Source organism: Panthera uncia, chromosome B1 (assembly GCF_023721935.1).
Source record: "Panthera uncia isolate 11264 chromosome B1, Puncia_PCG_1.0, whole genome shotgun sequence".
NCBI classification, from domain to species: Eukaryota; Metazoa; Chordata; class Mammalia; order Carnivora; family Felidae; genus Panthera; species Panthera uncia.
Window position 1 is genome coordinate 42,708,178 of NC_064811.1, and position 27,152 is coordinate 42,735,329.

General features: G+C 44.2%; 1 protein-coding gene across 1 annotated transcript in view; it reads left to right on the top strand.

Annotated features, from left to right (window-relative positions):
• KIT (KIT proto-oncogene, receptor tyrosine kinase) overlaps positions 1-6,249 on the top strand; it is an 87,218-nt gene extending 80,969 nt beyond the window's left edge. Inside the window, exons 18-21 of the mRNA XM_049630475.1 lie at positions 2,188-2,299; positions 2,411-2,510; positions 2,874-2,979; positions 4,084-6,249. Of these exons, the coding sequence (XP_049486432.1) occupies positions 2,188-2,299; positions 2,411-2,510; positions 2,874-2,979; positions 4,084-4,215 (450 nt within the window). The 3' untranslated portion in view covers positions 4,216-6,249. The remainder of the gene's footprint in view (positions 1-2,187; positions 2,300-2,410; positions 2,511-2,873; positions 2,980-4,083) is intronic.
• Positions 6,250-27,152: the final 20,903 nt, after the last annotated feature.

The following is a 27,152-nucleotide window of genomic DNA, read 5'->3' on the forward strand; positions in this document are numbered from 1 at the left end:
CGCGTGTTTCTTTGTTACACAGAATAACCTGTTCTAGCCGTGGGTCTAAAAACTGATTTCAAAGTGGTGATGAACGTAAACACTAATCATGATGGAGGTGTCTGCAGTGACTGTTGGTGATGGAATCACAGGACCTGCTGACATTACTGGGCTTTATTGCTTTCATCCAGAACTTAAGGAAATGCTAAACTTCATTTAGAAGTTAGTGAAAATAAGAATGTATGGCATTTTTTTTCCCCTTCCAAGTCCACAGGCCCCTGAGTTCAGGACACCTTCAATCTCAGGTTAAAGCTCCCTGTAGGAACTTAGGTATAAAATCTGGGAGGGGATACTGGAATGTGTCCTTCCTTCCTCCCTTCCATCCTTCCTTCCCTTTCTTTCTTTTTCTCTGTCTCTTTTTCTCTCTGTCTCTTTTTTCTCTTTTTCTCTCTTTTTCTCTCTTCCTTTCTTCCTCTTCTTTCCTTCTTCCTTCCCTTCCTTTTTCTTTCTTTTCTTTCTCTTTCTTTCTTCCTTCCTTCTTTCTTCTCTTCTCTTCTCTTCTCCTTTCCTTCTTTTCTTTTCTTCTTCCTTAATTTCTTTTTCTTTCTTTCTTTCTTTCTTTTCTTTTTTCTTCTCTTCTCTTCCTTCTCTTCCCTTCCCTTCCCTTCCCTTCCCTTCTTTTCTTTTCTTTTCTTTTCTTTTCTCTTTTCTTTTCTTTTCTTTTCTTTTCTTTTCTTTTCTTTTCTTTTCTTTTCTTTTCTCATTCCTGCTGGCTAAAATAACTTTAACACTAGAAAAACAAAATTGTCTTCCCAGTTTCAATCCTGAATGGATTAAGAGAAGGACTGAGTTAGCTTTTTGTGGTAGATTAAGATCCAGGCATCCAGAATGTCTGTAAGAGCAATAGTCCCAGCAAGTCTGACTCGATTTTAGCAGAGAGACTTCAGGATGTGAAGTTCAGCTGTTGAATGTAAAGACCAGTCTGCCACTTGCCACCTTGGAATAGTCCTAGGCACCATGAGCCGCCCCTATTTATTGTGTGCTCGCTTGTGCAAGGCAATCGTTTAGAGATTGGTCTGTCGGCAGTACTGTGGTAAGCACTTTTACCTATGTGATCTCATTTAACCCACCAAACAACTCATGAAATATGAAGTATTATTTTTGCTTTCTAGCAGCCTATATTGAGATTGTCTTTTTAAATTTTTTTTTTAACGTTTATTTATTTTTGAGATAGAGAGAGACAGAGCATGAACAGGGGAGGGGCAGAGAGAGAGGGAGACACAGAAACTGAAATGGGCTCCAGGCTCTGAACTGTCAGCACAGAGCCCGACGCGGGGCTCGAACTCACGGACCGTGAGATCATGACCTGAGCCGAAGTCGGACGCCTAACTGACTGAGCCACCCAGGCGCCCCGAGATTGTCTTTTAATTACAGATACTTGTGACCTTCCCAGTGTACTCATGAAGGATGGTTTGGGTTTCATAGGACAGAAAACCCAAAAGAAAAGTAAAAGAAGTGTAGTAGCCGCAGGCCACGGCTGGTGTAGAGGTTCTGTGAAGCACTCAGGACCAAATCCTTTTACCCTTCCATTTTCTTACATCTCTGGTGTAGCCCTCCTGTTCTTGGCCCAAGGTGGCCACTGGATAGCCAGCCACCACAGTCGGAAGGCAGGGTGGAGGAGGGATGAGAAGGGAAGGAGCAAAAGGGCACATGCCAGCCATCTTTTAAGAAGGTCTTCCTATAGTTGCTGTATCATACCTACAACCTGGTGTCCAGACTTGAGTCGCATGGCTACACCAAGCTGCAAAGGAGCTGGGAAATGTAGTTTTTATTGTGGGAGGCCATGTTTCTATCAAGGAAAAGGGAAAACACATTCAGTGGTAACTCACAAACCTCTGTTACTCAAGGCTAGTGACGGAGCCAGGATTTGAACCCATGTGTCTGCCTCTGACGGCTGTGCTCTTAACCGCCATGCTGTATTGACTCAATGTCCCACTTTTGAAAATGGGGATAGGATCGTGTGAGCCCCCAGTTTCAGAGGTAGTAGGAGTCATCTGAGGTCCTAGGGGAAAAGGCTTTTGTGAGATGGCGGGCAGTCAACTTCTCACCCTCACCCCCTCAGCAGGAGCAATGTCTACAGGATTTTTTTTTTTTTTTTTTAGCTTCTTAATAATTAACCTGGCCGAATCTGTTGTGCTTCCATTACAGGCTCGGCTACCTGTGAAGTGGATGGCACCTGAAAGCATTTTCAACTGTGTGTACACATTTGAAAGTGATGTCTGGTCCTATGGGATTTTTCTGTGGGAGCTGTTCTCTTTAGGTAAAATGCCTTGCCAAAGGCACCTTGGTTAGACTCAGCATCTTCTTTAAGGTTCGTCAGTGTCCTGCTTGCTTATTAGTAACACTGATTTGCAAACCGTTTGTGCCTCAGGAAGCAGCCCCTACCCTGGAATGCCAGTCGACTCTAAGTTCTACAAGATGATCAAGGAAGGGTTCCGAATGCTCAGCCCTGAGCACGCACCTGCTGAAATGTAAGGGCCGACACGTTTTCCTTCAGATAGTGCTTCCCCTTTTATTTTCCTTTACGAAGATAGAAACCCAGATGTTAAGGGTTTTCACTGGTACGGTTTGAAATGTCAATGTCACCTGGTTCCTTTTTATGACATCTTGATCAAATGTCATTTTTGTAGCTTATTTTCATAATCTCTTGTCACCAAATATGTGGAAAGTTTCAGCCACCTTTCACATATACGGTGTTTTATTTCATCATGCACATGCCATTCAGTATGTCCGTTTGCACGGCCCTGGAATTTGAGATTGTCACATGGCATACACCGTGAGAAGCCAGGTTAACGGCATTGGGGGGTGATAGGAAATGGCTTTCTGCTTTGCAGGTATGACATAATGAAGACTTGCTGGGATGCTGATCCCCTGAAAAGGCCAACATTCAAGCAGATCGTGCAGCTAATCGAGAAGCAGATTTCAGATAGCACCAATCATGTGAGTTCCCTCTGGCCAGGCGTAGAACCTCCTTCCTTTCTCTTGGTTCCAGATGCACCCTTCTGAGGCTCTGGGGGTGAAGACCTTTACTCATCCCTTCTCTCCTTGGCTTAGGTGGCAAACTGGGCTTTGGGCAGCCACGTAAAGCAGTGGAAACAGTTCTTTCTGCCTGGCTCCCCTTTCTGAGCCTAAACACATGAGATGAGAAGGAAAAAGAGTGGAGGGCTTTGCATGCAGAAATGTGGAAGCGGAATGTTTCATAAGGATGCACCGTGTTTCCTCCCCCACCCCAAGTGCCGGTCATGGGGTCGGCGTGTTCTCTGTGTCACGTGTCATGGCCCTTCAGCCTTTGGACAGTGGGGTAATGTGAACTAGAATGAAGGCATAGAAAAGACAGCTTGTTACTGCAGTGAAATAGACCTTCTGCTCAAACAAGCATAGCCAGAAAATGGTAGCTAGCTGTCATGCCCACAAGCCATATAGAATGAAGAGCTGTTTGAAGTTGGGAGATCCCTCCCAGTGATTTGGGGAGGGGGGGGCGTTCAAAACTCAAATCCATTATTTCTTCTCCTGCTCTTAAGGAAGAATTCGTGATCCTTACTATAACTTGGATTTATTTAAGCTGCTTTTTTTTAATGGATCGTGGCTCGGAGCTACCTTTTCTATGAGCACACCACGATATTTTTGGGTTAAAGCTTGCTTTTCCGGGTGTCCGAGCAGATTTCAAATACAACAGCATTTCCCACCCCTGGAAGGGCCACCGATTTCCCAGCAAATGACATCAGCCATTGGGTTCATCATTGGCCTCAGAGGTTTATAAAGCTTTTTAATAGGTTAGATAATACTTGCTCCCAGATGCATCCCAGCACATTTTTTTTGCCATCACTTTTTATGTATCAGACCTGGGGGGAAATGAAGGCTAAAACAAAGCTTGTGTTTCCTTTTGTCAATAGGATTGGGGTTTTGGCTGTGAAAGTCTTGTAAATCTCCTCCCTTTAAAAGGCCTTGTAAGTTATTTGCGATCCCGAAGCCCAAATGGGCCCCTTTGTCGTTGTGTTCGTGGTGTAGGGACTGGCATGTTAACTGTGGGCTTGTTTTCCTCAGATTTATTCCAACTTAGCAAACTGCAGCCCGAACCGGGAGCGCCCCACAGCGGTGGACCATTGTGTGCGGATCAATTCTGTGGGCAGCAGCACATCTTCTACCCAGCCTCTGCTGGTCCACGAGGATGCCTGAAGCAGGAGGAGCGCCGGGGTCTCCCCAGCGAGAACGATCCCTCTTCTTTTGGTTCCTGTCCTGGTTATTTCATTCCCCCTTCAACTCGCATCCTGTTCCAGGGTAGAGGACACCCCGCTGTAATCCCGTCTTTACAAGCACACTTCAGTGGCCAATGATTTTTGTCATCAGCCACCACGCTATTGTAAGGGTTCGAACTGCACATATCCCCGATAACGAGGCAGCCCCCATTAACGAAAACAAAACAAAACAAAAACAAAATGCAGACTTGGAGCAAGGGAGGGTGGGATGGGCCACACACCCTGGGGCCTTTCCAAGGCTTCCCCACTTTCTGTTTGAAGAGCAGAGTTGATAGTTTATTTGAATAAATGGCAGTAGTCGCCTTTGGGCCTCATAACCATCCATAATGATACGATGACGCAGCAAGATTAGAAGCTGAAACCTGATCTCTTGATGTGGAAAATGGAATGTTATTAGAACAAAGGGCAGAAGTCTATGACTATCTGGGCTTAAGAAATCTAGGATTTTGTGCTGAGGAATGAGACATAGGCCATGGAAAAATGCTCCCCGAGCAGGAGTATAAGACTCGCTGCTGGGCATGAGCCTTTTTACTACTGACCTGGTCTGTAAATAGAGTTCGCTATTAGGGCGCTGACTCAGAGAGAAGGCCTCCCCAGCCAGCATTTGTATATACTCATCTATAAATTGTACATGTTCATATATTGAGGAGAGAAAACCCACAAGATGTAGTTTCTGGATATGACCCTGGCTCAAGTCTGCTGTGTGTAGAAATAGATTACGGGCCAGACAAATTTGAAGGAAACAGTGCTTTTTTTTTTGTTTTGTTTTGTTTTTTTTTAAGAAAAAAAAAAACCATAATTGCCAAGCACAATCTTAACAAAGATCTCCTTTTGTAGCCTATGAACTTGCTCTGCAGATGCTCCAGAACAAGCCTACCAGCTTCAGAATGGCATTGTGCTCAATGGATTGGATGCCATTTGAGAAAGTGACTGACTGCATGACTCCCTCGGGAGTGACAAAACAGTGCTGTTTTAGTTTGGATCCTTCTGTAGCCAGACATTAAGTTTAGATTCAGCCTCCTCTGCAGGCATATCCTGGACGCCGGGCCAGTACCTATATAAGTGTGTATGTGTGTGCGTGTGTGTATGCTTGTAGACAAATATTTTGGGGGGTATTCTTGCCTTGAGCCCAAGAGGGTCCTTCAACACTCAAGAAGCAGCTTGGCCTTCATCATCAGAACTGCTCTTGCTTCTCTTCACCCAGCTGTCCAGAGGAGCTTCCCGAAAGCTTACATAGCAGCCATGTAGGAAGCAGAGTGCTTGAGTACTTATTTATTTGCAATCCACCAACACTTAAAGCACTCTGATGTTTATATACTCAACATACTGTATCCGTTCCTTAGACGTAAGGCTACTCTCCCGCTGAAACATATTTAAATTGTACCCTTTGGGCTGTAGCCTGGATATTATTCTTAGAGTTGACTTTTTTTTTTTTTTTTTTAATAACTCCCTGCCCAACCGTCAGAGGTCCCTGTGTATGCGGCCATGTTTGTTGTCTCGCGAGATTCAGGTATGCCGCCTTCACGGTTCCCCCTCCTGGGTCCCTTAGACTACATTTAGAGAACTGTGGTCGTTTAGCTGGAAGTAACCATTTGCACTGGAGTTCTATACTCTCGCACCTTTCCAAAGGTAACAGGTTTTGGGGTTTTGTTATCACGTAAGAGATTGTCGCTATTTGCCATACTTTGTCAGAGAATTTCCTTTGTGTTTCTATTGACTTTGATCATAGTAAGATAAGTGGCTGTTGATTGTGGGTGTCTAGGTACTTCAGGGGCACTTCACTGAGAGTTTTGTCTTGGATATTCTTGAAAGTTTATATTTTTATAGTTGTGTTGTTTTGTTTTTTTTTTTTTCCACATTGGATGTTTCTTTGCAGTGGCTTAATGTTTGAAATTATTTTATGGCTTTTTTTTTGTAAATATTGAAATGTAGCAATAATGTCTTTTGAATAATTCCCCCGCCCATGAGTCCTTGAAAATATTTTTTATATATACAGTAACTTTATGTGTAAATATGTGCGCGGTGCAAGTTTAAAGGATGTTGATGTTCCATGTGTTTTTTTCCTGGTGTATTGTCCAACTATTGACAGTTCTGAAGAATTCTAATAAAAATGTACATATATAAATCAAGTGGAACTTTTTTTATTATTTTTTCAAGCTTAGTGAAACTCAGCTTCAAAGTGTTAAAGGGCATTCAGCCTGACGTTAGAAAATTTGTACCTAGGGGTGCCTGGGTGGCCCGGTCGGTTAAGCATCTGACTTTTGATTTCGGTTCAGGTCACAATCTCACGGTTCATGGGATCAAGCTCTGTGTTGGGTTCTGTGATTCTCTCTCTCTCCCTCTCTCTCTCTGCCCCTCTCTCATGCTTGATCTCTCTCTCTCAAAATAAACAAACATTAAAAAAAAGTTTATACCTGGTGTGCGTAAGATACAACCAAGGCCATCAGATCACTGGGGTTTATATACTTGAAGATTCAGCAAACACTTATTAAGAATTTAGTATGTGCTATATATTCTCATTTTGTTTTTACAACCCAAGGTCTCTATTTTATTTTATTTTATTTTATTTTATTTTATTTTATTTTATTTTATTTATATTTTAATTTACATCCAAGTTAGCATATAGTGCAATCATGATTTCAGGAGTAGATTCCAGTGATTCATCCCCTATGTATAACACCCAGTGCTCCTCTCAACAAGTGTCTCCCTTAATGCCCCTTACCCATTTAGCCCATTCCCCCCACCCGTAACCCCTCCAGCAACCCTCAGTGTGTTCTCTGTATTTAAGAGTCTCTTATGTTTTGTCCCCCTACTTGTTTTTATATTATTTTTGCCTCCCTTCCCTTATGTTCATCTGTTTTGTATCTTAAGTGAAGTCCTATGATATTTGTCTTTTTCTGACTAATTCTGCTTAGCATTATGCCCTCCAGTTCCATCCACGTAGTTGCAAATGGCAAGATTTCCTTCTTTTTGATTGCTGAGTAGTACTCCATTGTCTATATATACCACATCTTCCTTATTCATTCATCTGCCAATGGATATTTGGGCTCTTTCCATGTTTTGGTTGTTGTCAGCACTGCTACCTACATTTGCACTACTAGGTATATATCCAAGGGATACAGGTGTGCTGTTTCAAAGGGGCACATACACCCCACGGTCTCCATTTAAATTGAAAAATACGTATATGAAACATTTTGAGAATACTACACATTGCTACAATTATTATTAGGTCGACTTGTGTGAAATGACCAATTTTGTAGGCAAAACGATGGTGAAACAGCGACAGCGTTGTGTGGTCCAGTCTAATATAACTGGCCTGTTTCCTCCTAAAAGAGATTGTCGAAAAATTAACGTGAACTGTAAAGTAATTCACAGGGTTGACATGAGGCATCCCAAGAAAGTAGTTTGTGTTCTTGTTGGCTTGGATTTTGAAGAGAGGTTATTCCGTTGTGAGATGTTCATGCTCCACCCTTCGACCTTATTCTCACTTGCTTCTGGAACATTAAGTTCTGTCACTTGCTTGGAGGAAGCTGATTTGTGCCAGGTGGTTGGGTACTGTCTTGTGGCCAGAACATCCTTTGTGATCAGGAAGTTCCATCCAGAACCTCCACAGGGCCCGAGAGTCCTCCCAGCCTGAAACAAAGAACAACCACTAACCACGCGATCTTACTAAAAATGGGTTAGGCACATAAAAGATCATCAGTTTTGATTTTCTTTATTGACACGGCATCTATACCTATAGTAGAACCTCCAGAAAGGAAAGGGGAGAGGGCTGAAAGGTGACTGTAAAGAAGAGGAATCCTCTTAAAATCAGGGGGGAATTGTGTGGCTAGGACACGTCAATAGTCTGAAATACAGACCCACATTTCTGTCTGGCATTTTCCACTATTACAGGAATGAAAGCTGTTTGACCACAGAACAAAGGAGTCCTTTCTTTCTGAATGTTTTCAGTGTCACTTAGACTTTTTCATGTGTGTGAAATCTTGAGTTAAAAGCAGTCAATGGCAAGGGAACCTAGATGGCTCAGTCGGTTAAGCATCCGACTTGGTTTTGGCTCAGGTCATGACCTCACAGTTTCATGAGTTCGAGCCCCACGACATGCTCTGCGTTGACAGCATGGAGCCTGCTTGGGATTCTCTCTCTCTCTCTCTCTCTCTCTCTCTCTCTCTCTCTTTCTCTCTGCCCCTCCCCGGCTCACGCTGTCTCTGTCTCTCTCAAAGTAAATAAGTAAACTTTTAAAAAAAGAAAAAAAAAAAGCTGTCAAAGGCTCCTGTATTACTAGCCTCTAGTTATCCCCTCACTGGCCCAGCTTTTAGTCACAAAGTAAGTATCAGGTGTTTGTCCTGGCTCAAACTAGGTTCAAATCCGAGTTCCAGCCTTGTCTCGACTACTTACTGATGTGTGATATCGGGCAGATTGGCTCTGGAAATCTGGTTCCATAATAGTGGGATCTGTCTCAATATACTAATATGAAGCTATCAAGACTGCATTCATATGCCTAATACATAAATGGTCCTCACAAATGGTAACGTTTGTCATGGCTAATTTGGCTCACTAGGAACGAAGAAGATGCTCCTGTACCAGCATAACCCAGTTGGTGTCCCATGTAGATTTTTGCCAGGAATTCAGGTTCCCTGATCAAGCCTTCCTTTCCAGCTTCTCTCATATTACCATAGACCCATGAACACACTGCATTCTTTCTGCCTTCACCCATTCAGACTTCATATGGTCTCTTCCCTTCCAATCAGCTCCCACCTTTCAAGACCAAGGAAACGATCTCAATTGGAAGTTGCCTCTCAATTCCCATGGCATTCTGTACCTGTACTTCTTACTGCTCTTAAAATCTATTCTGCTTTGGGGCGCCTGGGTGGCTCAGTCGGTTGAGCGTCCGACTTCAGCTCAGGTCACGATCTCGCGGTCCGTGAGTTCGAGCCCCGCGTCGGGCTCTGGGCTGACGGCTCAGAGCCTGGAGCCTGCTTCGGATTCTGTGTCTCCCTCTCTCTCTGCCCCTCCCCCGTTCATGCTCTGTCTCTCTCTGTCTCAAAAATAAATAAAACGTTAAAAAAATTTTTTTTTTAAATCTATTCTGCTTTATGCTGTAATTATTTTGGTTCTTACATCTGCTCCCCACACCCACCTTCTCCTGTCTTAAAATCGATTAGCATAAAATACCTGTATGTGCTAGGATCGCTAGTTTTATTGGTTATCATCTACTTGTCAAAATATTTACCCAAACATTCAGGGGTTAAATTTCTCAGAAGGTCGTGAGAGGTTGAGACTTGCCTAAGTTCACTTAGTACAACGTGGAGCCAGAATCTGAATCCACATCGGAGTCTCTGTACTTCCGTGGTGGCAAATATCACGGGTCAGCCCATGCTGGCGTCCCCCATTCCATGTCCACATGGACATCACTCATCTATCTATCATTCCTTCTCACAGAGCCACAATGCCTTAGAAGTCCCGATCTTCTCCGGGAAGCCCATACAAATCCACTGGAGTTAGCCTCAGGCGAGACTTACCCATCACCCTTAGATGATTACCACGGTTCACATTAACACACAAGTGGCCTCTGTCTCACATACTCCTGAAGCTTCTAGCACAGTGCCCATGAGTGATTAATTAATATCTTTTAATGAATACTTAAACATTCCATCAGCATGGACCAAGGAAGAGTCATCTGGGAAGAAATGGGTCCAGGAAAGACAGGAAATATAAGACAACACAACTTTTACCCAGAGTGGGGCCTGGGTGGCAGCTTCATTTTACACTCACTGGGGGTGAGGCCTGGGGGAGAAGGGGAAAGGGGAACTAGGAAAGTTCTTTTGGGCAGCCTTGTTGAGGCATGCACACCTGCTTTGTGGGAAGGAGGACACGAGAAGTAGACAAAAGGGGTGACTCGGAAGGGTAGGGAGGAAGGGAAAGTGGCAGAACTTCTCTTCCTTAGTCGGAGTGGGGAGAGACACTAAAGTTGCCAGTAGGTCCCTGGGCTGGAAGTATAGAAATTGCAGACAGGAGACCTCTCCCAATCAAGGCTTGATCTTGGGAGCAGGTTGTTGGGGGCAGCATCTGCATGGAGAGTCACCCCCCCCCCTCCCAGGAGGGGACCTGGGGCTACCTGGGCTGTATCTGGAAGTACCAGCTGGTCAGCCTTCTAGGGAAGTTTTGTGAAGCAAAGTACTCATCCACCGGGGCTGTTGGAACAAAGCACTGAGCACTGGGAGCGGGGATGGGCGTGAACAACAGAGATGTGTTGTCTCACTGTTCTGGAGGTCAGCTGTCTGAGAACAACTGTGTTGGTAGGGTTGGTTCCTTCCGAGGGCTGCCGAGAGAATTTGTTTCATGCCTCTCTCCCAGCTTTGGGTGGTTTGCTGGCAGTCTTTGGCATTCGTTGGCTTGTAGATCTCTGCCTTCTTCACATGGTGTTCTCCTTCTGTGTGTATGTGTCCAAATCCCCTCTTTTTATAAGGATACCGGTCATGTCAGATTAAGGGTCTACCCTACTCCAGTATGACCTCACCTTAACTAATTGCATCTACAATGACTTTATTCCCAAATAAGGTCACTTTCTGAGGTAGTGAGAGTTAGTTACCATTATGACTTCCATATGAATTTGGTGGGATGTAATTCAATCCATAACAGAAGGGATTGTATTGTAGCAGGTGGCCTCATCGTCACTAGAGTAGGAAAAATGGCTCTCTAAAAGCTTTAAGAATATGATCTCCAAAGTAAAAATTTCAAAGCATCCTTTTCCATTTTTCTATTGCTTATAACAGTGTCTAGAACAGTACCTGGTCTGTAGCAGACACTCAATACTCATGGAATGAATGCAGCTTCATGCAATGGGAAACCTCCTCGTTGCAACTTGCCTTCTGGCCTGCCCTCCCTGGTCCACCTGTTTTCCTTCATCACCCTTTAAAGTCTGGAATGCTGGGTCTGGTCCTTTATTTGTCTGTTTTCATTTGACATGCTCTCCCCAAGCTCTGGTCTATCTCATCCAGTCCCTGGGATGTGGATGTCACCAACCAGTTGACAATTTCCAACAATATTTCTGACATCTATCCCCTCAGATAGACTGTGGTGGCCAGGTAAAACAGACGACACCCAGTTACATGTTCTGTGTGCCATTTGGGACTCACAGATACTAAATATTATTTACCTTAAATGCAAATTAAACTGGGTATCCTGTATTCTGTTTGCTAAATCTAATCACCCTGGTCTAGATTTGGGGCATCTTGAAGCTAGGGACTGCACCTAATTGTTGACTATTCAAGGCCCAACCCATGGAAGAAATGTAGAATTTCAGTGATCTCTCTCTCTCTCTCTCTCTCACACACACACACACACACACACACACACACCAACAACCCAAAAACCAAAAACCAAAAAAAAAACCAAAACCAAAAACAGGAAGAATTTGATTTTCAGGAAGGTCTGCAGGTGGCAAGCCTTAAGGGGATTATTTCACCTTTATTCTTGAACAGTGTTTTCACTGGTAATAAAATTCAAGGACAGCAATTCTATTTGGTTCATTCATTTCAGCACATTTATTTCCACTCTTTTCTGATTTCCATCATTAACGTTGAGAAGTCAGATCAGTCTGTTCTTTTGAAGATAGTTATTTGTCTTTGTTGATTCTAACATTGTCTCTGTCTTTGGTCTTTGTAGTTTCACTATGATATGTCTAAGCTCAAATTATTTTTATTTATCTTATTAGGGATTCTTTGACTTCTAGAATCTGTGGATTTGTGTCTTTCATCAATATTGGAACATTGTTAGCCCTTTTTAAATTGCCTCTGTCCATTGTGTTTCTCTTCTCCTTCTAGGATTCCGATTCAGTGCACCATAGAGACTCTCACTCTGCCCTTGTGTCTTTTAATCCAGCTTTCATATTTTCATCTTTTTGTCTTTCCATGCTACATGCAAGGTAGTTTCTGTTCTTCCTGTTTTCTGAATTCCCCTTCAGCTCCTGTCCATGGAGAATATTTTTCAGCAATTTTATTGAGGTATAATTAACATATCATAAAACCCATCCCCTGTACGTGTATAATTCAGTTATTTTATTAACTTTATAGAGTTGTGCATCCATCCCCTTGATATAGTTTTAGAACATTGCTATCATCCCCCAAATTTCTCTCATACCTGTTTATAGTTAATAGATATTCAGATAATTTTGATGAGTTCCTTTTCAATATTCTTCCCTTGTAAGATGACACCACATATCTGACTCTCTTAGAGTGTACACATGCTCACTGAGTCTGACTGTCTCTGGGATCTTTCTAGATGTTTTGGTCATATAACTAATAGGTTACCTTATTTGGATAATTATCAGTGATGATGATGGTGATAACGATGATGGTGATAACTATCATTTATTGAATGTCTACTATGTACCTGGATGTATATTGGCTATTTTACACTTATTTCCTTATTTGAGCCTCAAGATAACACCAGGAGGTAGATATTACTTATCTCCATTTGAACCTCTCAGGCTCACTGTCTTGCCCTAAACCTCATGTTTAAGAGCAGTGGAGCTGAAACGCACACACTAGTTTGTTTGACCCCTGAATCCTAGGATTTTAAATGGTAATGTCACTGTTCTAGTTGGTACATGGGCAAGCCCTTTATTGTCCTTTTCTGGGCTTTGGATGATATTTTAGCCATTTTATTCACCTTCAAAAATGGAAGAAAAGGTAAAGAAATCAAATCAACCACTTTGCTACTTATTACCAACGCTACTAAATTTGGGTGAGGATGATGGTTGAAGTAAAAATTAATAATGAAGTTCCAGAATTATCTATCGCTCTCACAGCTTCGTGATCTGTCCGCCTCCTTATATGCCATGTGAACTTCCCCGCGTCCTCCAGGAACGTTTCCCCTTTTCCCTCTGTGTTTCAAAGAACAGTCTTGTTCATCTGAGCCTCGTGAGAAAAACAAAACAAAATGTTGGGTTTGCAGAGGGAGTGGGGTCTGAAGTGCAGAGAAGAGCATCAGAGGGAGGGCAAATCCAAGGATTTCGGTTCAGTGAGAGTGGGGGTGAACACAACACTTTGCCTTTGCTTCAACAGTTGTTATTGTTGGTTATAAATTAACAAGCTGTTACCCATATGTCTCCTTCACTGTTGATTCCACTTTTGTTGGTTAAATGCAGCTTTTATGATGTGGGTTCTTCTATGAGGGGTTTAACCTCACAAGGGCTGGGTCCTCAGGGTAAATGTTCCTAGTTGAAATAAACATTCTCGAGCGGCTTGCCTATGTGTCTCCGTCCATGGTTGGCTTTGAAGTGTGCGTGCTTTTTCAAGCACATCAGCAGGACTGTGGTGTAGTTTATGAGACTGACCTTTTTCTTTGTGGCCTGTGGCTTAGCAGCCGCTCTTATTCTATAGCAAATGAAGAACGAAGACAGGCAAAGAGGACGTTTTCATGGCTGCTTGCCTCAGGATGTGAATAAGCATTCTGGGGCAGCTGAAAACATTTGTGTCCACACAACAGGCTGCCCGGCCCGAGTGTCCAATCCCCCTCGTATGGCATCATTTGCCCCTAATCAGAACACATTTTACTTTGGGAGAGGGTCTGGTAGGGAAACCTGGTATGGGTGAACTGACTGTCTCTACTGCTTACCGCTAAATATTCCAGTCGACGTTATAAATACGACGCGAAGGTAGTTTTCGTTTGGCGAGCTGATCAATTCACAACTACGTGAAGTGGCTTTGTTCAGAAAAATACAGAGACCTCAAACAGATTCAGTGAAAAACAGTGCTGTCACTGACTTATGGCTGTAGGGACATGGGTATGAGAAATGGAGCATGTGTGCTAATTCTTCTAGATCACACTTACATAGCTCTTATGTTCTCAGTGCTCGCATACATTAATCTCATCCTCTCAACAACCATATGCAGTAGTTATTATTTTATGGATCAGGAAACTAAGGCACAGAGAGGTCAGGTAGCTCGACCAAGGTCAGGCAGCTGGTAAGTGGCAGAGGCAGGGTTTGAATCCAGGGAGTCTGGCTTCAGAGTTTGGGTTCTGAGCACTATGTCAAACTGCCTCGCTGTGTATTTATTATCCTGTCTTCATCAAGACAGACTACCTGGGTCAGTAAAGGCCTTGTGTTTTGTCCTGGTCTAGGATGAAAGAAGCGGTCTTTCCCATAACGCTCACTAGACCTGAGTGAGCTTCATGTCCTGTTGGCCTTCTTTCCTCCTAGGCTGATGAACAATTAGGTTGGAGCCTTGCAAAATGAGACAGCTTTTTCAAAAAGGGAAAGAGGAAGTCCCCAGGATGAATAGGTGCTCAGAGCACATGCTGGTGACCATTTACCCCAGGTCTCTGAAATGCTTAATATCTAAAGGTGACAGGGAAAATTGAAGGCAATGGTCTAGTGGAAGGCATTCCAAGCCCGCCATTGCCCTGTGCCTCTATTTACCATGTGGCTGACTCCCTTTTTTTTTTTCCCTTTAAGTGACCACGTATTCAATACTAAGTGCCTATCTGCATTATTTCATCTTATGCTCATAACAGTCCTAGAAGGTATAAATTTATCTGCGTTACACAAATGGGGAAGCTATGTAAGAGCGAGATTAAGTAAATTGTGTTTGACTCCAAAGTCCCTCTCAATGGAATTGGAAATTCTCGACTTCTTTTGTTGCTGTCACTGCTGCAGCCCAAGGTACACGAGAATCCCAATAAGCAAACCCATGGCAAGGGGGTCCCAGAAGTCCACCTGCCAGGCTCTCATCCCCCATCCCACGGCTACCTCCAGACTCTCTAGTCTTTCACAGACCACATTTGGAAGCACTGAAAGTCCCCTGCATTTCAGCAGCTTAAAATCCCATCCCGCCTGCTGTGGTTGGCTATGGCTCATGCCTTCTCTTGCTGGAAGACTTCCTGGCCTGAAGCACTTTGGGGGCAGTCCCCAGCCACTTAACCACAGACTCCCCTTTTGACTTAACAGGGAAATAAGGAAGGAAGTACACCTTCCTTGTCTGCAGGTTTTCCAGTCTTCTCCAGCACCAATTTGTTTCCAATTTTCTTTTTAATTGGTAGGTAATATACTACCATTTTGAAAAGATTTGTTTAACTGTTACTCCTCCTTCAGTAGTCAATAAGTTTGGTATGGTTCCTCCCATGCCTTTCTACCTGTCTATCCACCTATTTCTGTTATTTAAAGAAATGGGAATATTATTGGAACTGCAACTTACATTTTTAAATTCTCATGTATTGTGATGATCATTCCAGAGCATCACACATAAACTGAACTTAGGATTTCCTATAGTATGGAAATACCAAAAACCTGATGTTTTCAGATAAGAACTTATCACATTGGCTACTGGAAGTCTAAGACCTAACATTTCTGGTCCACTCATAACAAATGTAGAAGGTGGCATGCATTTGTTTGTTTGAGTTTGAAGCTAAATCAAAGGGAAGTATGTGATAATAGATCTTAGTCAGTGTATTAAATAAAGATGATCCATCGGAGAGGGTACAGAGCAGTGCTGGGCAGGTACATGTGTTCATTAAAGGTTAATGAAGTCTGAAAGTATAATATACTTCAGTAAGTTAAAAAAGGACTAAGAAAGTAGAAGGAATATTAATTGGTATGGATTGGTTTTTATTCAATGTATTTCAATTTTCTTTATGTTTATTTTTGAGAGAGAGACACACAGAGCATGAGCAGGGGAGGGGCACAGAGAGAGAGGGAGACACAGAATCCAGAGCAGGCTCCAGGCTCGAGCCATCAGTGCAGAACCCAATTCGGGACTCGAACCCAAGGACTGCAAGATCATGACCTGAGCCAAAGTTGGACGCTCAACCGACTGAGCCACCCAGGCATCTCAATATATTTTAGAAGATTATTAGCTTTTCTTAGATGTCTAAAGGAAATTGGAAGAAAGGAGTTATTTCTCAATCATACACATTTCTATAGTTCAGTTGCTTATGATTAAAATAAAGACAAATCACGCCAGTGTTACATTAGATACGAACTGTTCAGACTATAAAATAGGCTGTCACTTTCTCTTCGGACTGCTGTCCAATGATTACAACTCCCCTACCCCCAAGAATGTCAATCCTTACCCCTCTTTGGGCTGATTAGTAAAGCTTTAGCCTGCTCTTACCCAATGATGAAAATAGCTGCACTCCGGGTACTTCTCAGGCAGTATAACCTCCAACTCCCTGACATTCAGAATCCATTGAAAACCTCGTTGATAGAAACCATGCTTATGCACAATTGTATAAAGAATAATTAGTTCTTCTCGCCTCTTGTTTGAAACTCAAGTTCTATCCATGAACAGAAGAAAGCTGCATGCACAGACTAGGTTGATACTATATCATAACCCCCAGAAATGCTTTTGCTGAATTCTACTTTGGGGTATCCCATCAGTTTCCACTTTAGATTAGGGATATTGTAAAAAGAACATTATTGTGGCTAATGTTTCGAGTTAAGAAGACTCTAGTTTTAATCTCAGCCCTGCCATCAATTAACTATAAGATTTTAGTCCAGTCATGTAATTTCTCTGAGCCTCAGCTACCTCATCTATTAAGTAGAAATAAGAAGAGCTCCTAGCTCATAGGTTGTTCATAGAATTAAATGAGATAATCCGTTTTAAGTTCTGGCAGTACGGTACTCAATTCTGGTGTTAACTTGACATGACTTTCACCAGAGTGCTCTAGACCCTCTGTGGATTGTAGAGACTGATGTCCAGACCCACTGGACACTCTGACTCAATAGGGCTATTCTCCAGTCTGTCTGCCCTCTTGTGCTCATGCCAGCCAAGTTGTCTTGTTGCAAACATATTTATGTCAGTTGAACTTATAATAGTAGTATATTTTGATATTTATATTCATTACCCCAAAAAAGTATGACTGGAGTTATTTCAATAAAAATCAAGGGAAATATTTGGAAAAACTTCATAAAGGTGAGTGGCCAAGAAAAATTGCTCTCAAAGTAGATAAGGGTATAATAACCACTACAAAAAAAAAAATGGGAGAAAACCTATAAAAAACTTAGAAGAAATACATACTCACAATGTTTCACAATTTGTTTAACTTCAAATCATAGATGATATATTGTGGATGTGATTTATAGAAGACAGAAATGGCAGCATAACTCAAATCAGGTTTTGGAATCAAAGAAAGAGCATCGCCCTACCAAAAGATTGGGGAATGAACTCATATTCATAGGATTAATTTAAATAAAAGGTGTAAGATGTGCCTGTATCATGATGTTTTTGTAAATAATTGCAACCACTTTAACCAGTGTTGGCTTTTTGTTTTGTTTTTAAATCAATTAGTGAGTTACTGTGCCCAGATCACCTCTACTATATTATTATCATTCACAGCATTTTTAAGACCCATGAGGGAAATTTCTTTCTCATCCTGGAACATGTGGTGCTTTTCCATGAAACGGAATGTTTTGGCTTAATGGATTTTGTAAGTCAAATATTTGTTTTTCCTCTTTGTAGTCACCCGTAGAAAGGTTAGAAACCAAATTAGTGATCTACCCTCTGCAAATGGAGACACTTTGATGATACACACTTTGTACCGATATCATGGCTTGTTTCCCTCTCATTTCATTTTCCAGGACGTTTTTGCAAGGTTTATGTGATTTTACGGAACTTTATGTATCATTCAAGGTACTGATACAAAACCTATAACTATTCTATTTCAAGCAGAGAGGGATTTAATATAGGGGATTCAGCGCTTATGCATGGAAGGTGGGCTCTAGACTCGTCCTACAAATATGCCTCCTGTAAAACACTACCGAACTGACCCACCAAAGGAGCTGCGGTCTCTGGAGCAGCCAGGAAATGAAACTCAGGAGGCTACCACTGGAATTGTTGACTTCAAAAGCTCATCTCAGAGCTGCAGTGCAGGGATGAGGAGATGGCTATGGCTGGATTGCTGCTACTGACTTTCATACCCATGCCGCTAGGGGCTAGACAAGGACACTACAGCAGAGAAACATGGCCCTGTACCCATGTTAGCCAACAGCAGCAGCCAAAGCAGGAGGGAAAAGGTGGCCCTGCTCACTTCCACCTTCTCAACCTCACATCAGTACTTCAAACAGGTGGAACCGAATTCCCAGCCAGAACCCTAGCTTCAAGAGAGCCTAGGAAATACTTTTAGCCAAGTACTCTGCAGGGCTGCAAATCACTGAAGAAGGTTGCAATGAATGCCCAGGGCCAATTCCCGACACTGCACTTTAAATATTTTTGTGAGTCACCATACATCCTTCCCGGTACAAGCTTGAGGGAATCTAATTAGAAAAATACTCCCACCCCTTTCCTTTCTTAAAAATAAGAGTAGCAGTTTCTCCCATGACATCGTATCCGATATGCCTTCTCTTTCTGAGACAATCTTGGAAGTGCTACTCAAAGGAAAAAAGAGAAGACTCCAAGCTCCCCCTCTTTTTATTTTTTTTTTAATTTTTTTTTTTAACGTTAATTTATTTTTGAGACAGAGAGAGACACAGCATGAACGGGGGAGGGGCAGAGAGAGAGGGAGACACAGAATCGGAAGCAGGCTCCAGGCTCTGAGCTGTCTGCACAGAGCCCGACGCGGGGCTCGAACCTGCGGACCGCGAGATCGTGACCTGAGCTGAAGTCGGACGCTTAACCGACTGAGCCACCCAGGCGCCCCTAAGCTCCCCCTCTTAATAACTGTGGGACACTAAACCACCCCGAGAGCCAGTTTTCTCCTTGAGAAAATGAGAATAGGAACAACATGAGCTCTAATTACCCTACGTGACAGTGCGGAGATCAAAGAAGATAATGCGTGAAGCATATTTGGCCTCCTCAAGTTTGTCTACGACAAGGATCTTTTTGTCTCTAAAACACAGGTCACAATGAACTTTTCTAAATCAAATTTTATCTGCTCCCCACCCCTATCCTACCAAGCTGGCAAGGGATTAATCTTAAGTGTTCTCACCAAAAAAAAAAAAAAAAAAAAAAAAAAAGGAAAAGGGCCTATGTGAGGTGATCGATGTGTTAATTAGTTCAATAGTGAGAATCCTTTCACAATATATACCTATATCAAATCGTCGCATTGTATACTTCAAATATAGTGCAATTTTATTTGTAAATTATACCTCGGGAAAGCTGGGGAAAGAAAGTCACGCACGGTCCCCTGGAAGCCAGGCATTCTTGCTGCTTTGGTGCCCACTAGGGGACTGACCTTCGCCTTGGGTCTGGCTCTCCTGTCCGTTGAGGACTTGCCTCCTCTCGGAAGTCTGTGGTGCTGTTGAGCACGAGTCCTAGCTATGTGCCGTCCCACAAAGCTGCTAGGCCCTGCGAGTCCCAGAGAGCCTCCCCAAATACCCCTAGGTCCCCTACACATCCCCAGCCCCTGCTTCACCCCTTCTGGGCAAACCTGCGTAAGGCCTTCCGCCTTCCGTGAACCCGGCCTTTAGAAAACAAGAGACAAAAGGGAGGGGGTGCTGATGCTGTCTTCTGGCAACATTTGCCTGTCACACAACTTACTCTTTCAACAAATTACGCCGCCACATCCGAAAAAGTTTTCTGTCAAGTGCTACACAAGTGCACGGAATAGAAGTCAGGGCTTCCCGTTTGTCTACTCTGGCTGTAGGCTGGTTGTAACAGGCAGCAGCGTGCCAGGCTTCAGAGAGTGGCCTGAAAACGACATACTAGAAAATACAGAGCACCGTTTTCATCACTGTTTTTTTTTTTCTTTTTTAATGTTTGTTTTTGAGAGACAGAGAGAAAGAGAAAGAGACAGCGTGAGCAGGGGAGGGGCAGAGAGAGAGGGAGACACAGAATCCGAAGCAGGCTCCAGGCTCTGATGAGCTCTCAGCGCAGAGCCCGACTCGGGGCTCAAACTCACTGACCGTGAGATCTTGACCTGAGCTAAAGTCGGATGCTTAACTGACTGAGCCAGCCGGGTGCCCCTTCATCACTATTTTTAGTGGATTTGTATTTATTAGAAAAGAAGCAGAGGGACAAAATGGGGGAAACTCTTCTTCAGATCTGGTGAATCCTACCTCGAAGCTACACAGCACCTAGGTCGCTTCCTATGGGTCACGTAAGCTCTGTGGGGGTGGAATTCACCAGCTTTCTTTGAAATGAGCGGGTCATGAGATCTCAGTGGTTTTCAGAATGCTCAGTGATGTGAAGATAGGAGTGGGTGGGATTCTGAGTCTTTACCCTTGCTTTAACCGGAGCTACCTGACGTTTATCTGGTGCGTATATCTGGTTAGAAGAGAGTCCCGCTACTCATAGCAAGAAAGAGGTGTTACAAACCACCGAACTGGCTGATCTCTGGGGTCTGTGATTCTGTGAATGCCGCCGGATCTGCTGAGAACAGAGGAACCTTTCTCTTGCATGTCGCCCCCACCAGGCCCTCTCTTAGACGTGAGCAAACGACAGCTGAAGCCCCCGCTAACGGCTGGCAACCCAGAGACGCATCGTCAGCACTGAACCCTCCCGGGAGGTGCTCAGCTCCTGCCGATGCGATGCCTCCTGCCCCAGCTTTGGTGATTTTCTCCCTTACTTCCCCCACCCCGCCCCAGTCTCGCCTTGGGCTGCGCAAGTTTGAGGTAAATGAATCAGGACGCAGACGGGCAATTGCACACTGCCTTTCGGACTGCCTTTCGGACGTATGGCATTTTCCATACCAGCCAAGGGAAGCCTGCAGCTCTAGGATCTGAGGCAGTACCTCCAAACTCACAGCAGATACCATCAATAAATCAATCACTCCTTATTATCCAACATTTTCTGAGGACCTGCTCTGTATGAGGCCCAGGACTGGGTGCCACGCACCACAGTCAGGAAGAAGGTCTAACGAGTGCCCTCAAGCAACGTTAGGGCTCCTGAGGGAGGCAGGTCACACAGGTACAATTTATTACTGCGGGACCGGGGAATACACAACACCTCGGGAGCACAGGGAATGGGGTAATTAGCTGTGTCTGGGGAGGTGGAAGGGAGGTGAGGGTGCCTAGAATAGAGTAGCTCCTCACTATTGAATGAAAGGATGGTTGAGAAAGATAGACTCTGGAGCTAGACTGCTTGGAATTGAACCCCAGCTCCTCAGATCATCAGATGTGTGACTTCTGGCAAGCTACTCACCTCTCTGGGTCTCAGTTTTCCCATCTGAAATATGGGGCCTCTAGCACTGGCCTTCCATCATTGGGTGGTTGCAAGGATTAAGAGTTACTACAGGGAAGAGCACCCGCGTGGCTCAGTGGGTTAAGCGTATGACTTGATTTTGGCTCAGGTCACGATCTCACAGTTCATGGGTTCGAGCCCCACACTGGGGGCTCCACAGCACGGAGCCTGCTTGGGATTCCCTTTCTCTGCCCCTCCTGCGCTCTCTCTCTCTCTCAAAATAAATAAATAAACTTGAAAAAACAAGTTACTACTTGAACTTGGAGGTGGTCCTTCAAGCAGTGTTTGGTGTGCATAAATGCACTCTCTGGGCTGGCTCTTCACCGTGGGGGTTGGACAGGAGTCTGTAGGGGAGAGAAAGGAGGGAAACACAGTGCACAGGATCCAGAGTAACCACACAGGAGTTGCTTCCAGTAACTTGCTGAGGGAAATTGCTCTTACTGGAATTAAAAAAAAAAAAAAAAAAAAAAGGCGACGTGAAACCCAGTTTTCTGTACCTGTCCCACCCTTTGGTCTGAAGCTCTCTTCCTCCTCCCACCGTCTCTTCCTTCCCTTTCTGCTCTTCTCCTTTCCCTCCCTCCATCCTCTGTCTCCTCTCTGTTGCATTTATTTATCCCTTCGCTCCAGTTCTGCCCTCTGCGATCTGCTCTTTCTCTCCTCTCTCACTCCCCTCTTAATTTCCCTGTATCTGTGTTCCTCCTCCCCGTGACCACCCCAAACGGGCCGGCCCTGTAAATATTCCTCCAAAAGCCTAAAAAACCAGATCCCCCTCTTCCCCCTTCTCCAGCAAGAAACATACTAATAGGATTAGGACAGACCAGAGCAAAGAAATAAATCTTTTTTGTTACTGTTGCTTCTCAATGGAAAGTACCAGTGGGTGCCCTTTGTTGCCAGCACAGCCAGGGCTCTCTTGGTGCCATTTGTAGCTTGGGGTGGCCGGGGGGGTCTTGGCTTTCTAACTTTTCCCTGTCAGACACGCTGGCAGTTTTCCGAGTTTAAATGGCAGTAATCGACATGGACAGAAGCACCCCTGCTGGCACCCCGAGGGGGGGATAAAGCCTAGATCCTCAGAAAGAAAAAATTCACGAGTTGCCTACACTCAGAAATTAATGCTCCAGCATGAAGAGTGAGCCCTGGAACAGGGCAGAGGGCCTTTGAGGAGTCTGGCCCGGGCGCTTCCTATGGGGGGGCCTTCACTGTTTTCTATTCTGCAAATGATTCTTACACACCGTGAGTCAGACACCATTCGAGGTTCTGGGGGTGCGGCATTGACAAGGCAGAAAAGGTCCCTGCTCTCCCGGGATCGCTTCTGACGGGAGAGGTAGACCATAACCGTGTAAAAATGTGAACAAGGCACTTTTCGATAGTGACAAGTGCTGTGAAGAAAATAAAATGACTAATGAAGGTCTCACGGTGGAGAAGGGATTGCTTTAAGTCACACAGTAGGAAGAAAGTCCTTCCTGAAAGGAGCCCTTTGAGTTGAATCCTCAATGACAAGAAGGAGCCATCATGTAAAGACCCAAGAAAGGCCAGGTGCTGAAGACCCAGGTGACAAGAGTTTGGAGAAGAAAGGTCCAGAGAGGTGGCGAGTAGGGACCAGTGGGGGAAGGGTAAATGTGATGAAACTGGGCAAGGAGGTAGGGTTTATGAGGCTTATCAGCCACCTTTACAAGTCCCTTAGTACATCACAGAGACTAATTGGATGATCATATCAGACAAAGAATGTATTGAAAGACGTTTAGGTACTTTTGCCAGGGACAGATGTGGAAGAATGACAAGAGAAAGGGGGTGGCATCCGGATGCGGTCGATGCTGCCTCTCCTGCCAGCACTGGTCACCGGACACTTCCCTGGATGTCAACGAAGCTGCTTCAACCCACCCCCGGGACAATTCTCCCAAGTCGCCAAACCCAGATTCAAGTGTTGGGGGTATTAGGGTCCTTCAGAGAAACCGAACCAGTAGGATGTTATGCTTTATTGTGAGTTAAGTTGTTTCCCTTCAAAAAGATATGTGGAATAGCTATTCTGGGCTACCTGTGAAGGTGACCTTACTTGGCAAATAGGATCTTTGTTGATGTAATCAAATCAAGATGAAGTCATGCTGAATTAAGGTGCCCTCTACCCCAGTGCCTAGGGTCTTTAGAAGAGAAAGGAGTGGGAGATTGAACACAGGGAGACAGAGACATGGAGACATGCAGAAAGGGGGGAAGACAATGCGCTTGATGTCAGAGGCAGAGCCTGGAGTGAGGGAACTGCAGGACAAGGAATGCCACGGGTTGCCTGCAACCACCAGAGGCCGGGAAGAGGCAAGGAGGAATTCTTCCCTAGAGGCTTCAGAGGAAGGCTGGCCAGCCTTGCCTACATCTCTACCTTTAACTTCCAGCTTCCGGAAGTTTCCAGCCACCCCGTTTGTGGTACTTCATTATGGCAGCCCTAGGAAACTAATGTAGCCCCGTTTTGTAATTGAGGATGCCAGAGCTCAAAGGTGTACAACTAGCTCAAGTTCACACAGCTAGTCATTAGCAGAACCGTAAGTCAAAGCAAAGCTGAGTGGCTCCAAGGCCCATCCTGCCAATTTCTCTCTCCAACCTTGCCTTCTCTCCTACATCATACCTGCAATACCCGAATGTCTGCTTTGTAGTGTGACTGGATGACTAATCGGCACCTCTTTCCATGTCAAAATTAACATGGCAGAAATGAACTCCTGTTTCCCCTCTTTCCCCCCCCCGACTCCCCATCACGATAACTTAGGTCACCCTCCACCCAATTTCTTCATTGAAAAACTAGAGTCACCCCTGACCAGCCCCATTCCTTAATCCCTTACATCTAGTCTGTCACCAAGTCCCGCTCATTTCACCACCAAACCGAATCCCCGGTCTAACCGTGTCTTGTTACTGCGACCGAACTGGTCCAGGCCGACATTACTCCAGCAGCAGCCTCCCGCTTTCCCTCTTGCCCCTTACAATCTGTCTCTACCTAGCAGCCGGGGTGACCTTTGAAAAGTATAAATCAGATCACATCACTTCCTGGTTGAGGTCCTCCAGTGACTTCCCATGGTGCTCAAATAAAAAGCCAACTCTTGCCCTGGTAGAGGGGACATCTGTCATTTCTTTGGGGACTCAGAATCCTAACCCACTTCCTACATTTGGGAAATTCCCTGATTTCTGAGTTTTGATGGGTGGAAAAGTCTACTTCCCACTCAAGAATACTTCAGAGACTCGTATGCCCGGCTGCTTTGTCCCCAAGACGTGGGCAAGCGACCACTCAGCTAATGGGCTGCACTTGCTCACGATGATGATTAACTTTGTGTGTCAACTTGCCTGGGCCAGGGAGTGCCCAAATACGTGGTTAGATGTTCTTCTGGGTGTTTCTGGCTGAGATAAGCACTGGAATCGGTAGACTCCGTAAAGCAGATGCTCTCCCCAGCGCAGTTGGGCCTCACTCAATCACTGAAGGCCTGAATAGGACACAAGGCTGAGGGAGGCTGAATTAGCTCTCTCTGCCTGAGTGTCTTTGAGCTGAGATGTTAAGCTTTTTCCCTGCCTTCAAACTGGGACTCAGGGACTGGTACTCACACCATTGGCTCTCCTGGGTCTCTAGAATGCCAACTGCAGATCTTGGCACTTCTCAATCTCCCTAATCATGGGAGCCAATTCCTTATAATAAATCTCTTTATCTATCTATACACGCATATGCACATACGTCCAACATCTTAAGTGTCTGGTATGCAATAATCTCTCCATAGATGAGGATTGTTTTAATTCCTTTTGTTCTCTTTGGTACGGACCCCATGGGCAGCTGTTGTGGTAGGCGACTCTGAATGTATTTGTAGAAGGCAACAACACACTTCCTTCCTTAGCTCAGTGATTCTGGATTCTTGAACATTAAGTAGACAGACTTTTTATAGCTCTATTGTTTTTGTATTTAGTTGTCTTTTTTTTTTTTTTTTAATTTTTTTTTTCAACATTTTTTATTTATTTTTGGGACAGAGAGAGACAGAGCATGAACGGGGGAGGGGCAGAGAGAGAGGGAGACACAGAATCGGAAACAGGCTCCAGGCTCCAGGCTCCGAGCCATCAGCCCAGAGCCTGACGCGGGGCTCGAACTCACGGACCGCGAGATCGTGACCTGGCTGAAGTCGGACGCTTAACCGACTGCGCCACCCAGGCGCCCCAGTATTTAGTTGTCTTTTGAAAACTTTTGCGTTGTATTGAAATCCAGTCAATAAGCATTTGCAAAATAAATATTGCTTGGATTATAGTGTTCTTCTCTTGCTACCTTCTTACGTTCCCTTTTGGAGTTCAGGTAGCATGTATGTTCTCTACCTTTTAGCCTTACCCTCAGTGCCCTAAAACAGAGCCTGGCACATAGTAGGTGCTCAATGATCGAATTGATAAATGACAAGAAAAGTTATACAAGCATCGCAGACATTATACTTTCCCAGATTTAAGGGATATTAAAAATGACTCGTAAGTCATTGCTAATTCTACTGGGGCCACCCTGGTCATTAAACCAGGCTGGGCGGCTGGGATTGGAGTACTTCTCAGTAATCACATACAGCAGGCCATACAAGCTATTCAACCATTTATTCAGTTGTTGGTAACACTTACAAACTCAGAAACCACGTCAACTAGTGTCGGTACAACGAAGGTAGCCAACAAGCCACTGGAATTTTGAAAGCTTTGTGTTTTGAAATAACTCTTAACTTGGAGAAAATATGCTGGCATAAGAATAGTACATAAAACACAGCGAATATCCTTACCCAGATTTACCAGTTAAGTGCATCTGTATGTGTGTATGTAAAATATTTTTTCTGAACTATCTGAGAATAATTTACATTCATCATGGCCCTTTATGCCTAAATATTATCGTGTAGATTTAACAAAAATACTGCTGTTTTCCAGTTAGAGCTTTTGATCTATTCTATTCCTTTTGCACAGAATGCACAAGTATGGCATTTTGCTGTTATGTCCCCTTAGTTTCCTTTGATCTGGGGTGTTTCCATAGCCCTTCTTTGTCTTGCACGATACTGACACTTTTAAAATGGATTGTTCCTGCTGGGGCACCTGGGCAGCTCAGCGGGTTAAGCTTCAGACTCTTGATTTCGCCTCAGGTCAGGATCTCAAGGTTCCTGAGATCAAGCCCCACCCCTGATTGGCTCCTCACTGGGCCTGGAAACTGCTTGGAATTCTCTCTCTGCCTTGCCACTCCCCCCGCCCCTCCCCCCGCCCCTCCCCCTGCCCCCGCTCCCATGCACTAGCCGTCTCCCTCTCTTTGTCTCTCAAAATAAATAAATAAACATTAAACAAAAATAAATAAATAAATAAAATAGATTGTTCTTCATTTGGGGTTTGAGAGGTGCTGCCAGGGTTAGATTCAGATTTCGCTTTCCAATTTACACCAGCAATGTGCTCTTCTCGAGACTCACGTCTGAAAGCAAAGGAGGGCCGCCTGTCCCACGTTGGCAAAGTAATTGTTTAATAAACATTTTTATGGAAGTATAATATACATGCAGAAATGGGCACAAATAATAAATCGCCATTCTGTTAGTAATCTCAAAGTGATCACGGCCATATAATCTCCACCCAGATGGTAACAGATTAGTCGCAGCCCCCACAGCCCACACTGTGATACTCGCAGTTACTCCTTCCTCTCTCCCCTTCCTGAAGCTAATCTCTAATCTGGCCTCTAATATCATAGAGCAATTTTGCCTATTTTCGAATTTTTAGAAACAGAGTCCTA